Here is a 12,312-nt window from a genome sequence, read left to right as displayed (position 1 = left end):
GAGGCAGCCTTGTAGCTATTGCCAATTAACTGCTTATTCCAGGTTCTTTGAAATGACAATCCGCCCCCTGTAGTGAAATTTATGGTTGGCATTTTAGGAAGATTTTACCGACAGCCTTTCATATATAGTCAACGGCACGGGGACAGTTACAAAGAACGTTGAAGTGGCGGGCAGGGAACGGATGCTGTGTTATGTCAAGTTCTGTGGATGAATAAGTCAACATCAAAGACAAATCCTCTAGCCACTAAATGTTCACCGGAGCCTCAGATTTAAACCATTTAAACATAAAACGCTGGCACTGTCTTTGTTGTCATTACACTGCAGTCTCTCAGGACAGTTATACAGTATGCTTTGCAAAATGTCCAGTTATTTATCTAAATATTTAGAGAACCCTGCACTATTTCAATGCTATATTTACTATAAATCAACACTGTTTAAAATAAGAACTTATGTAGCTTAATATGAAAATTGTGTGTGCGAGTGCGTGTGTGTCAGCAGAAATAATGCTTTCATTAATGATGTCTTGATGAAAGATCAGGCCTAACAATTATTACTCTACGTACATGCACATGCGCATCTATGTACACACACATGCATGCACGCACGCACACACAAAAAGCAAAATACTAAAAAAAGTACAGTACATACTGTACAGTACACAGTACATAACTCTCACAATTGTTTTTTTTTCCCTAATTTTTTTTATCCCACAATTTTGTAACCCCTTTTCACCTGGGGCCAATTTTCTAAGTGATCCTGGGCGCTACACTCCCCCCACCAGCCTAGGGAGCCCAGGGCCGGGCTCATGCCTCCTTCAATGCATGAGAGCCAACTGACCTTCTTGTCACCTGACAGGGGGGAGTTTCCCCAGTAGGACGTAGGGCGTGGAAGGAACACGTTATTCCTAACAAGTTCCTTTCCCCTCCATCAGGCGCCCCGGCTGATCAGGGGGAGGCAGTATGCTATAGATACCAGGATTACTACAGTACATGTTTTTGTGAGGGTATATCTACCCTAGGGGACACAGGGAGAACCATTTTTAACTGTGTATGTGTGTGTGTGTGTGTGTGTGTGTGTGTGTGTGTGTGTGTGTGTGTGTGTGTCACGTCGCAGGTTGAGTACAGCATGACAGCAGCAGCAGGCGTGCTAACAGGCTTGGCTAAGCTAAAACGCCAAGACTCCAGCCGATCACAGCACCGCCCCATACCAGCCCCGCCCCCCGGCCTGGGAAACCAGGAAGGAGCGCCTAGGTATGCTCGCTGGATTATCACTTTGAACAAGTGAACAACAAGACAAGTTAAATACCTTGATTTATACACTTTACAGTATTTATGTACCAGTTTAAACCAGCGGTTCTCAAAAACACTTTGAAGTTCAGGACCCCCAAAGGAATGTTAAAGTCATACTTTACTCTAATGCAGGGGTCTTCAACGTTTTTCAGGCCAAGGACCCCCCTAGCTGAGAGAGAGATGAAGCAGGGACCCCCTTGGTCTGCACTTTTTTCCTTCTACACCTATACCTCTTTGCCAAAAATAGCAGATCTACAAGCTCACAACGCCTCGCAGTGTGAGGCGTTGTGAGCTCGTAGATCTGCTATTTTTGTCTAAAGTTCTCCTCAGAAAAGGGGTGCTAGGGTTCAAGTGGTTAACGTAAAAAAAAGAAACATATCACACAACGATTTGGCGACCCCCCTGTAGTTACTCTGAGGACCCCCTAGGGGTCCCGGACCCCCTGTTGAAGACCCCTGCTCTAATGTTAGAGTAACTTTTTCAATTAAACAAAAGTTATTATCGATGAATTGGTATATTTATCACACTTAGCATTCCACATAAAAGTTTTAGACTTGCATTCCAAAACATCATTGGGCTCTAGCCTAGGAACCTTTGGCTTTCCTTTTGAGCAGTTGGTTCCGTGCAGACAAACGCTGTAATGACCAGGATCGTTGCCAGAGGCGATGTAAGAATGTAGGTTCTTAATTTCCATTTCCTGAAAAGTCACAGTTTTGGACATAAAAGGTTTCCACCCGACAGTGACGATAATATTATTTCAGTCAGACAACTCTTGGATTGGATTATAATATATATTTATGAAGCAAGCTTGAGCATGGATATAGAAAGCATGAGGAAGCATAGTTTGGCGTCAGGACTCTGAATCCATTCACTCCCTGTAAGAATAACATTTTAATAAATGTTACATGCCAAATAGCATTTACAGGGAATGAATAAAGACCCCCACGGGGATCTAGAAACAGAGCCTACAGGTGGATGCCGGGGAGGCGGTGGGATGAGACTATTCATGGTAGCAGCATACGTAGCAAGCAAAGGCAGCAGATCCGGCAGGAATCTCAGCAGCAGAGCAGCGCAGCGTCGGCACGTCAGCGCAGCAGAAGAGCGCAACTAGAATGAACAGGTTGGCAGAGCAATACTTATAACCCACCGACCAGGAGAAGAGTGCGTGTGACTAGTCACCTGATCGGTTAGCCCAATCGCTTGAGTTGCCTGGCCTGAACTAGCTCCGTAAACTGCGCCTCATAAAAGTGTATTCTTTCTTTAGTAGTTAAATATTTACAGATTAGAAGACTGATGCATGCATAGATTATATATAATATATCGTTGCTGTCGGGCAGAAACCTCTTATCTCCATATTCACACTTTTTGTGTTTTTTCGTAAATCAACGCCCTACTTGATCACACTACAGCGTCACACAAAAGCATCCAAAGTAGCAGATCTACAAGCTCGAAACGCGGCGCGAAGCGACGCGTTTCGAGCTTGTAGATCTGCTACTTTGGATGCTTTTTAATTAGAATCCTGAACAGTGACAGTTTTGGACATAATGAGGTTTCCGCCCGACAGAGACGATATAATAATAGTGTCGTCACGTCCCGTTCGTTAGGAAAAGGAAGCGGCGTGCTGATGTGGTGGTGGTGCGTGGCAGACTCCGCCTCTACTCCGCCTCGGGGTTCTTCCTCCTATTGGGCCTCCTCGTCCTCGCCATGGGGATCGGCATGGCAACGCTGGGCTACTGGCCCCACGGCCCGCCGCACAACAACAACAACGACACCGTGCCTTTACTCACAATGCCCACCCAGAACACTGCTGCTGCTGCTAGGGGATCCAAAATGGCCTCCTCTGGTGACGTGACGGGGGACAAGATGGCCGCCACGGGCGGAGTCGAGGACACACTGATGTACAACGCCAGCGCTAGCAATAACGGTAAGTTAACCCAGGTAACGCGATCACAGAATGGTTGATTTCAAGTTACGTTCAGCAGTGTGGTTATTGCCGCTGTCGGGCAGAAACCTTGTGTTGTTGAACCTTTTATGTTTTTTTCCCCCATAAATGAACGTCTTCATCATACTACAGTCTCACACAAAAGTAGTAAAAATAGCCGACTTTTTGGATGGATTATTGTGTATTTTTTTGTGCTATGTTGATGAATTGAATACATAGGACCACAATGGAAACAATTCCTCAGGACTTTTTTGTGTTATCCTTTTAGCCTTAATGTCTCACTGTACCACTTGCTGTTTACATTTTTCTAATAAAGTATTCAATCAATCAATCAATCGAGAACAATTTTGACGGAGCAACTTACACTTGCAAGTTGAGTAGAATTTGACCGGTAGTTTCTATACTTTGACTGAAGTAGGCCTACTGGGGTTGAGTGTGACTTGAGTGTACTTTTGTGTGACACTATCACATTAGCATATTTAACCAGTGAAAACCCCCATCTGAAAATAATTAGTTCGCAAGTTTAAGTTTAAGTTTAAGTTTCGCAAGGTTAAAGTAAAGTTTAAGGTATGAGCTCATGGGAGAAGTACGTGAAACTTTCAGGGTGGTAGTACTGTAGTTCTCGGCGGGGACAGAGCCTAGTTATATACAAAGATAAGAGAGGAACTTGCTTGTGTCCGTCAGACAATAGAAACCAGGCCTGTACCATGTCATCTTGACTCTATGATATTCAGATGGTCAGAACACAATTATCATAAGATAAAAGGTGAACGACATAATAATGATAACAATATAAGGTATAATTCTACCTGACTCGCTGTCAGGCTTTAGAGCCTATGTGGTATGGGCCTTAACCACTCGGCTATCAGCACCCAAAAGTGGTTAAGTTTTCACATTTTGCTCATAAAAGCCTTATCAGCGTTGCCAGATTGTGTGAGATAAATAAGCAACCAGGTCTATGAAAACAAGCCCAAAAGAAGTGACTATTATTATAGGCCACATTAGCACTTTAAACCTATAATGTATACATCGGCTATTTGAAAATAGCGAGTCTACAAGCTCACAACGAGCCACGATGCGACGTGTTGTGAGCCTGTGGATCTACACATTTTTCTAAAATTCTTGGAGAAAAAGTTGACATTTTAAAATATTTTTTAAACACCTTAACACCCCAAATCTGGTAGGGGGGTCCCCTGCGCGCTGGTACAAAATGTTTTCAAATGGGGATACGCAGACAATTACTTATTAATTTGGGGGTCCTTTCCATGAAAATGCTTGAGAACCACTGGTTCATTAGGAAACAAGCCCAAATAAGCAACTTCACTTTAGAATCAAGCCCCAAAAAAACGCAACTCGCAACTATCAATATTTACAAACGACTTGCTTATACTAAGCAGACATGGCAACGCCGATTCTGATGCGGTGTACTGTCCCTCCTACTGCAGGGAACTCCTCAGTGGTGGGGGCCAGCAGGGGCCTCCTGGCGCGGTTCCTGGAGCAGCATCGTCATTCAGAGAGGATGAAGATGCTGGGGCCCTTCACCATGGGCATCGGCATATTCATCTTCATCTGTGCCAACGCCATACTTCACGAGAACAGAGATCGAGAGACCAAGGTAAAAAAAACAAAAACACTTTCCATTAATGCTGGACATGAAAGGCTGCAATTTACCTCTTCATTATGCACAAACAAAGCTGTGAAACTGGACAAGTGGGTCCCAGCGAGTGGGCGGTTTTCATTCTCTTCACAGTAAAATCTCAGTGTTAACCCATTTAGACTGGGAATGCATCTGTGTGTCATTTTAAGATTTCCAAGCTCATCTGCTATTTTTGAAAAATCGTGAACATTTGTGCAAATATTTGCATATATATATATCAATGTTTTACTTATTTTTAACTCAAATCTTTGCTTCTGGGGATTCTACAAATGTCTTCTAAATCCTAATAGTTAAACAAATAAAAAAATAACGTATGTTGCTATATATATCAGTGGTTCTCAAACTTTTTCATGTCAAGGACCCCCAACATTATATGTATTTGGCAGACCCCCATCTGAAAAAAAAGAATACATTTAGATAGCAGATCTACAGGCTCGAGTGCCGCGCTATGAGCTTGTAGATCTGCTATTTTTGAATAGCCAAAGAAAGCTAAAGTGTCACAGATGCGTTCCCGGTCTTAATGGGTTAATGTGTGTACAAAATGTTACCAACAAGTAGCCCTGTAAAGTGGAAAACATGTTGCCTGCTGCATCAATTGACGCAATTGCGATTGACGTGTGTGAAGTAAGTGCCACCAGTATAACACCAAGCAGAAGCGGTGCCCTGCCGCCCACACTGCAGGGAGAACACTATAGAGCGCTCACACAGTGGGGGACATTTGTTATGTCCGAGTATTCATTCCAGCCATCTTGGTTCCACACCTGATTAGCGAATCTACAGAGCTATGGCTCACCAGGCCTTCTCTGTATGTTTTTGGGGGAAAGGTTTTATAATGACCTGATTGTGTGCCACAAATCTCGATGTCTCTCTATCAGTCTCTTCTTGTCCGTTAACAGACAATAACAGGTTGGGAATCTGCTACGGGGGGGTAGACAATTAATGTCCATGCCCAGGTACCCAGATGCATGAAAAAACGCCAGCGTCCTCCCTTTTCTCACATTCACACACCAATGGTGACAAGCTAGCGCCGACCGACTCATAGGCTCTATTCACAGCAGCCATATTATGAAGACATTCACAGGTGTTACCAATGATACTAATGAAGGCTCTGTTCCATTCTGGTCAAACAAAGTCAGGGTGCTGATATTGCGCATGTTGGCCCACTGGAAACACTCACACCAGTGGGTCTACAGTTGGGGTCCAGGGACCCTCATGGGCTTCCAAATGGCCCCTTACAGGTGTGTAACTCTGAGAGTGTACAAATGGAACCAAATGGACCCGTAAGGGTCCATTTGGTTCCATTTGTACATTCTCAGAGTCGTGGGGGTCGTGGACACCACTGTAGACTAAATGGAACAGAGCCTTCATTAGTATCATTGGTAACACCTGTGAAATAAGTGATAACATGGCTGCTGTGCATAGAGCCTATTGGAGGCAATGTAGGGTTCAGTGTCTTGCCCATGGACACTTCGACACTAAAGGTCGTAACACACGGCAAGCTGTTCACGCGGGCGTTACCGCTCCGATCAGCGGGCATCGCGCCGCGATCATTGTCGTTTTGTCCTCAAAACCTCACCAAAAATCAGCTCTTGCCGCCCGCGCGCGCGCGTGCACAAACAAGCACACGCGCGAAGATTTCACGGGACTGCGCCCGCTCGCCTCACCGCCCCTCAACTTCTCCGCACGTCCCAAATAATCGCCCGCCGCTCATTGAAAATGAATTACATAGGCGTGTTGGCCGCTTGCCGTCTGAAAGAACCTTAACTCACTCTGGAGGAGCCCGGGATCGAACTTTACTCTACCGGCCACTCTACCGGCCACTCTACCCCTGAGCCACTGCCACCCACACATTATGCATGCATAACAACTCATTTATGGTACCTATAATGTGCTCTTCTGCTGAGCTCATAATGCATTATGACCAGCACAATACTGTATGTATAGTACTGCATAAACCTTGTTATTGTTATTATGCGTAATTATAAACACTGTTTTGATACATGCCGTTCGCAGCCAGTGTGTTTTAGCCTTGAGGGTCCATTTGGTTACATTTGTATACAGCGTAGGAGTTACAAATGAATATATTTACACACACACACACACACACACCTACGCGCACACACATGCACACACACACGCGCGCACACGCGAGCACCTTGAGGAAGCGATTGGCACTGTCTGAATAAAATAGAACCCAGACAATCATTAATCCTGACAATATACTGTACACGCAGCATAACCCAGTAGCCAAGACTCATATTATGATTCTCTTCTCCAACACAATGCATATGAGTCAACAAAAATCCGAGCACAACTCCAGCTTATTAAAATGATGTTCTGCCGGATGCGGTAGAAAATGTACTTTACATTTATAAAGAATACCATTCACGCACTCATGCAAATATCCTTCAGGCACTTTTATTCACTTAGGGAGTATTTTTATGCTCCCCCCCCCCCCCCAGGGGAAAGGGAAATTGGTTTCACATCTTCACCCTGCAGGTGATGGCTGCTCACTGATGAGCACGGGGCGGGGGGGGCTGTTAGAAGTCAAGTGCAGTGGTGGAAAGTAACTAAAGTACATGTACTTAATTACTGTACTTAAGTACAATTTTGAGGTATTTTTTACTTTACTTCAGTATTTCCAATTTTCAATACTTTTACTTCTACTCCACTACATCACAGAGGCAAATATTGTACTTTTACTCCACTACAATTATTTGAAAACTTTAGTTACTAGTTACTTTGCAGATATAAATCATTATGTTATAAAACACACATTAACCACTTTAGCCCTATTTTATACATAGGCTATTTGAATATAGCCGATCTACAAGCTCACAACGCGTCGCATCGCGACGCGTTGTGAGCTTGTAGATCTGCTATTTTCAAACATTTTATTACTATTTTGATGCCAATACTTTTGTACTTTTACTCAAGTAACATTTTGAACACAGGCCTTTTACTCGTAACAGAGTATTTTTTATATTGTGGTATTGCTACTTTTACTGAAGTAAAATATCGGAGTTATTCTTCCACCACTGGTTAAGTGTATTGCTCAAGGACACTTCCGACACGTAGATGGGCAACCTAGCCAAGGATCGAACCAACGGCTTTCCGATTCCTGTCTCTACCCACTCAGCTACAGTTGTTCTGTATGATTCCCGTGCCAACTAAATAAAAGGGCCTGAAGGACTTTTGCATGAGTGCTGTTTTTTCTCTATAAATGTAAAAGACAATAATAGTCATCTACAAGAGATCACATTTCTCATCCTAATTAATCCTCTCCTGTTCCCCATATCCTCTCCTCTCTCTTCCGCTCTCCTAACCTCCTGAGTGTTCGTTTATCCCATTTTACTCTCCAAGTTCAACCTTTTACACCAGGTAAACATCAAAGCTAGCATCTGTCTAAACAACATACGGTCTAAATAACATTCTCTCAACATTTGTGGTCAAGCAGGTTGTATTATGAACGGAGATGAGGAGGAGACACTTATGAATAGCTAACGCTAGCTAGGGCTTTCACGACTAGAGATTTTTACAGGTCGACTAATTTGACCCAGTGGTAGTCGACTAGTCGACTAGTCGAAATCTAAATAAAAAAATATATATTACAAAAAAAAAAAAAAAAAGTTTTTTTTCATCTCGCCTCTTTATCATTAATAATCAGACAGATCATGCATAATATCCCATTGCATGTGTCTTTCTCAGCAGCACAGAGGCGGAGAGCTCTCCCTCTGTCTCTCTCTATCTCTCTGTCTCTCTCTGCCTCCGTGCTCTCTGACTGCGCCGTGCGCATTTGGTAACACTGTTTACAGCAGTGGTTCCCAAACTGGGGGTCGGGGCCCAGGGGGGGTCCCCAGATGATTAGCTTAATGTGCAATATTGTTTTCTGACTCAGCCGTAAATGAACCAACATACAATATAAGTGTATACAGGGTATCTGCACATGTATAAAGTTAGAATTGAATGACTTTTAAGACCTTTTTAAAACCAAATTGGCCAAATTATCAAATATTATGTAAGAAAGAGGCAAACATTGGGAAAAATGCACCTGAGAAAACCGAGTCAAACTAAATGTAATGCATACAATTCCACGTGCTTGTCAGGATGGGTGGGTCCCCAGTTGAAATATAATAATTTGGGGGGGGGGGGTAGACTCGGCCTGAAAGGTTTGGGAACCCTTGGTTTACAGATCGTTATCGTTCATCAGTGTGGACGCTCACATAGTTGTCGTTATAGTTATTAATAGGCTCTATGCACAGCAGCCATATTATCACTTCCTTCACAGGTGTTACCAGTGATACTAATGAAGGCTCTGTTCCATTTAGTGTACTGTAGCACAGTAGTTCTCAGATATTTCAATTTCCACGACCCCCATAACTCTGAGAGTACAAATTCGTACACTCTCAGAGTTACACACCTGCAAAGGGCCATTTGGGAGTGTTTCCAGTGAGCCAACATGCACAATATCAGCACCCTGACATGCACAATATCAGCACCCTGACTCAGTCTGACCAGAATGGAACAGAGCCTTCATTAGTATCATTGGTAACACCTGTGAATGTCTTACAATATGGCTGCTGTGCATAGAGCCTATTGTGCTTGTTTGATCTATCTGATGAGTGAGTGTTAAGGGTTGTGGTTTAGGATCATATCCTGAAGGTTAAAGGGCTGCCATGCCTTTGATGCCCGTCATCAGTGTTTTGTACTGGGTGCAGGCAGCAGACGGAAGCCAGGGAAAGGAATGCAAAAAAGGGGGGTGAAAATATGCGAGATCCGCGCCTGCATATTAGAGTTGACTACATACACACTCAGGGACACGCAGCAGCGCTCTGCCACCTCACAGTGAAATATCAGTGCATTTCCCCTGACATTTAATTCTTGTCAAATGATGGGTTTGTTAATGGAACAGAGGACCGGGAGACGCTGCCCCCTGTGCCCTCCCCGTCAACTGCTGCGCTGTTATTTCTTTCCGAGTGCGAGTGCCAGGACGTTTTCGAGCGAGTGCTCGAAAACGTAAATCATTATGTGGTCTGAAACGGCAGATAAACCAAAGACAGTTGAAATATAAAAATAGATGCTGCTGTGCATCTCCCAGCACGGAGATGAGGGGGGGGGAGAGGCAGAGAGATTAGAGAGATATAGAGAGAGAGAGAGAGAGAGAGAGAGAGAGAGAGAGGGGGGGGGAGTAAAGTAGCAATGTACAGTAGGCTACAGGTCATGAGCAGGCTGTCCATTTCGGGAGGCTGGAGCACACAGCGTCCCTGTCATGCTTTAATAGGTGGTTTAAAGAAGAAGAAGAACCGAACTAAGAGAATGACCATGATTATTATTGTCAAGATATCACAGGTGTCTCTTGGACATTAATGAGGGTAGAGGGGCTTATGAAGGCATGATTCTGAACTGCATGCCTTGCCCAAATACGTGCAACTCGGCCACTATGTGGCCCACCTCTTTGTTTCCTCTTGGATGTTTTTGGTGAACGGAGAACTTTCGTTTTCCCTGTCTTCTGACATCATTATATCAAATCCTTCCTACTGCTCCCGTAGAGGGTCACACGCTTTCACTTAGCGCACAACCACATCCGTTTCCTCAGCAGAAAACCGTTCGCTTCTCCTCCAACCTGCCGAATCCGCTATTCAAATAACAATGCGCCGACGCCGTACAGTGGGTGCAGGCACACCTGGCTTTTAAATGGAACGGGAAACAACACTCAGATTGGTGTTTTTCTTTTTATTGATGTTTCATTCATGCTATGCCCAAAACACACCCATGACTAATTCAGAGAATAAAATACAGCCCCTTTGCAGCACTGTGCCTTACTTTTGGCACAGATTACGCGCCATATAACTAGCAACATTTGAGTTTCACAGTGTAATTAAAAAGGATAATAAGAATGTAACTGTGATGCTGTCTCCGCTAGGTGATCCACATGAGGGACATGTACTCCACGGTCATCGACATCCACCGCCTCAGACAGAGGGAGTACAAGCACCACCGCAGCGGCTCCTTCTACGCGGGGGAATCCGGGGAGCCCCCCGGCCTGGCAGCGCGCCAGGCCGGGAGCTCCCCGCTGGCCTTCTCTCACCGCGCCGGCAGGAGCTCCCTGGGAGGAGCCGGCTCGGCCGAGGAAGAGGAGGGCCTCCTGGGAGCCGAGTTCCAGAGAGCCAGGCGCGACCGCGACCTGACCGACCTCCTGGCGCCGCTGTACCCGGAGCGGCCGGGGGGCCGGTGGACCGCGGCGGACAGGGAGAGGGGGGAGTGGGGAGGGGCGTGCTCCATCGTCTCCTCCTCGCTGTCGGCGTTCACGCTGCCCGTCATCAAGCTGAACAACTGCGTCATCGACGAGCCGGAGATGGAGGCGATCACCGAGGAGGAGCGGGCGGGGGGCTGGAGGGACGGCGAGAGAGGGGGCCAGAGGCAGGAGAGGTCGTCGCGACCCCCCGGGGGGCCGCCGTCGAGCCCCATGCTCTCCCTGGCCGTCCCCGTGGCCACCGTGGCCAAGGCGTCCAAGCCGCCCGGGCTGCAGCGCAGCCACTCCGCCTCGTCCTCGCCGTGCTCCTCCTCCTCCTCCTCCTCGCTCTCCCCGGCGCCGTCCTCTACCTCGGGCTGCTGGCTGTCGCCGGGGGCGGCCAGGAGCAGCCAGGACTTCGGCTCGAACTCGTCCCTGCACATGCTCAGCAGCCACTCCAAGTCGCTGGACCTGGAGCGCCGGCCGAGCACGCTCAGCGTGCACCGGGCGGCGACCGAGCAGCGCAAGCACCCCAGCTGGCCCCGCCTGGACCGGAGCAGTAGCAGCAGCCTCAGCATCAACCACCGCGGGAGCAGCAAAGGTTACGTGCTGCTGGAGGACAGGGAGGAGGGAGGGGGGGAGAGGTCGCTGGCCGCCGGGGGGGCTCTGCTGTTGCCGCCCCCCACGGCGGCGGGGGCGGCGGCGGCAGCGGCGGCGAGGCGGGACTACAGCAAGAGGGAGAAGCTCCTCATGATATCCAGGTCCCACAACAATTTGAGCTTTGAGCACGACGAGGTCAACAGCAGCACGCTGAAGAGGGGCAGCTCTGAGACGCGCTTCTGAACGGAACGCGCGCGTCCCCCTCCCCCCCGAAGAAGTCGGGTTTGCGGTGGAGTGCTGTTCACGCTGTTCTTACGAAGGTTTGAGCGTCTAAAAACACTGAGGAGTTTCTATGAAGTGTTGTTTTTACAGGCACAAACACACCGCCCTGGACGGACATGGAACTATGAGACGTGGTTTTAGATCAGGTTTTTTTCCAATATGCCCAGTTTCAAATGTATCATTATATTACATATTACATCACATAATTTGGGTGGGTTTTAAGAAAATCCATCCAAATGATACGGGACCTCAGAATCAAGATACCATTCATGATACAACAGTCAAGCCAGTTCTAACATGGTTCTAACAG

General features: G+C 46.5%; 1 protein-coding gene across 1 annotated transcript in view; it reads left to right on the top strand.

Moving 5' to 3' along the window:
- Window positions 1-12,000, top strand: part of tmem200a (transmembrane protein 200A) — a 33,051-nt gene extending 21,051 nt beyond the window's left edge. Inside the window, exons 2-5 of the mRNA XM_084082031.1 lie at window positions 1,114-1,250; window positions 2,894-3,213; window positions 4,677-4,846; window positions 10,812-12,000. Coding sequence (XP_083938157.1) covers window positions 1,126-1,250; window positions 2,894-3,213; window positions 4,677-4,846; window positions 10,812-11,963 — 1,767 coding nt within the window. The 5' untranslated portion in view covers window positions 1,114-1,125 and the 3' untranslated portion in view covers window positions 11,964-12,000. The remainder of the gene's footprint in view (window positions 1-1,113; window positions 1,251-2,893; window positions 3,214-4,676; window positions 4,847-10,811) is intronic.
- The last annotated feature ends 312 nt before the right edge of the window (window positions 12,001-12,312 follow it).

Source organism: Gymnoscopelus microlampas (genome assembly GCF_963454915.1).
Source record: "Gymnoscopelus microlampas genome assembly, chromosome: 16".
In the NCBI taxonomy this organism is placed as follows: domain Eukaryota; kingdom Metazoa; phylum Chordata; class Actinopteri; order Myctophiformes; family Myctophidae; genus Gymnoscopelus; species Gymnoscopelus microlampas.
This window is presented reverse-complemented; position numbering and strand designations above follow the sequence as displayed.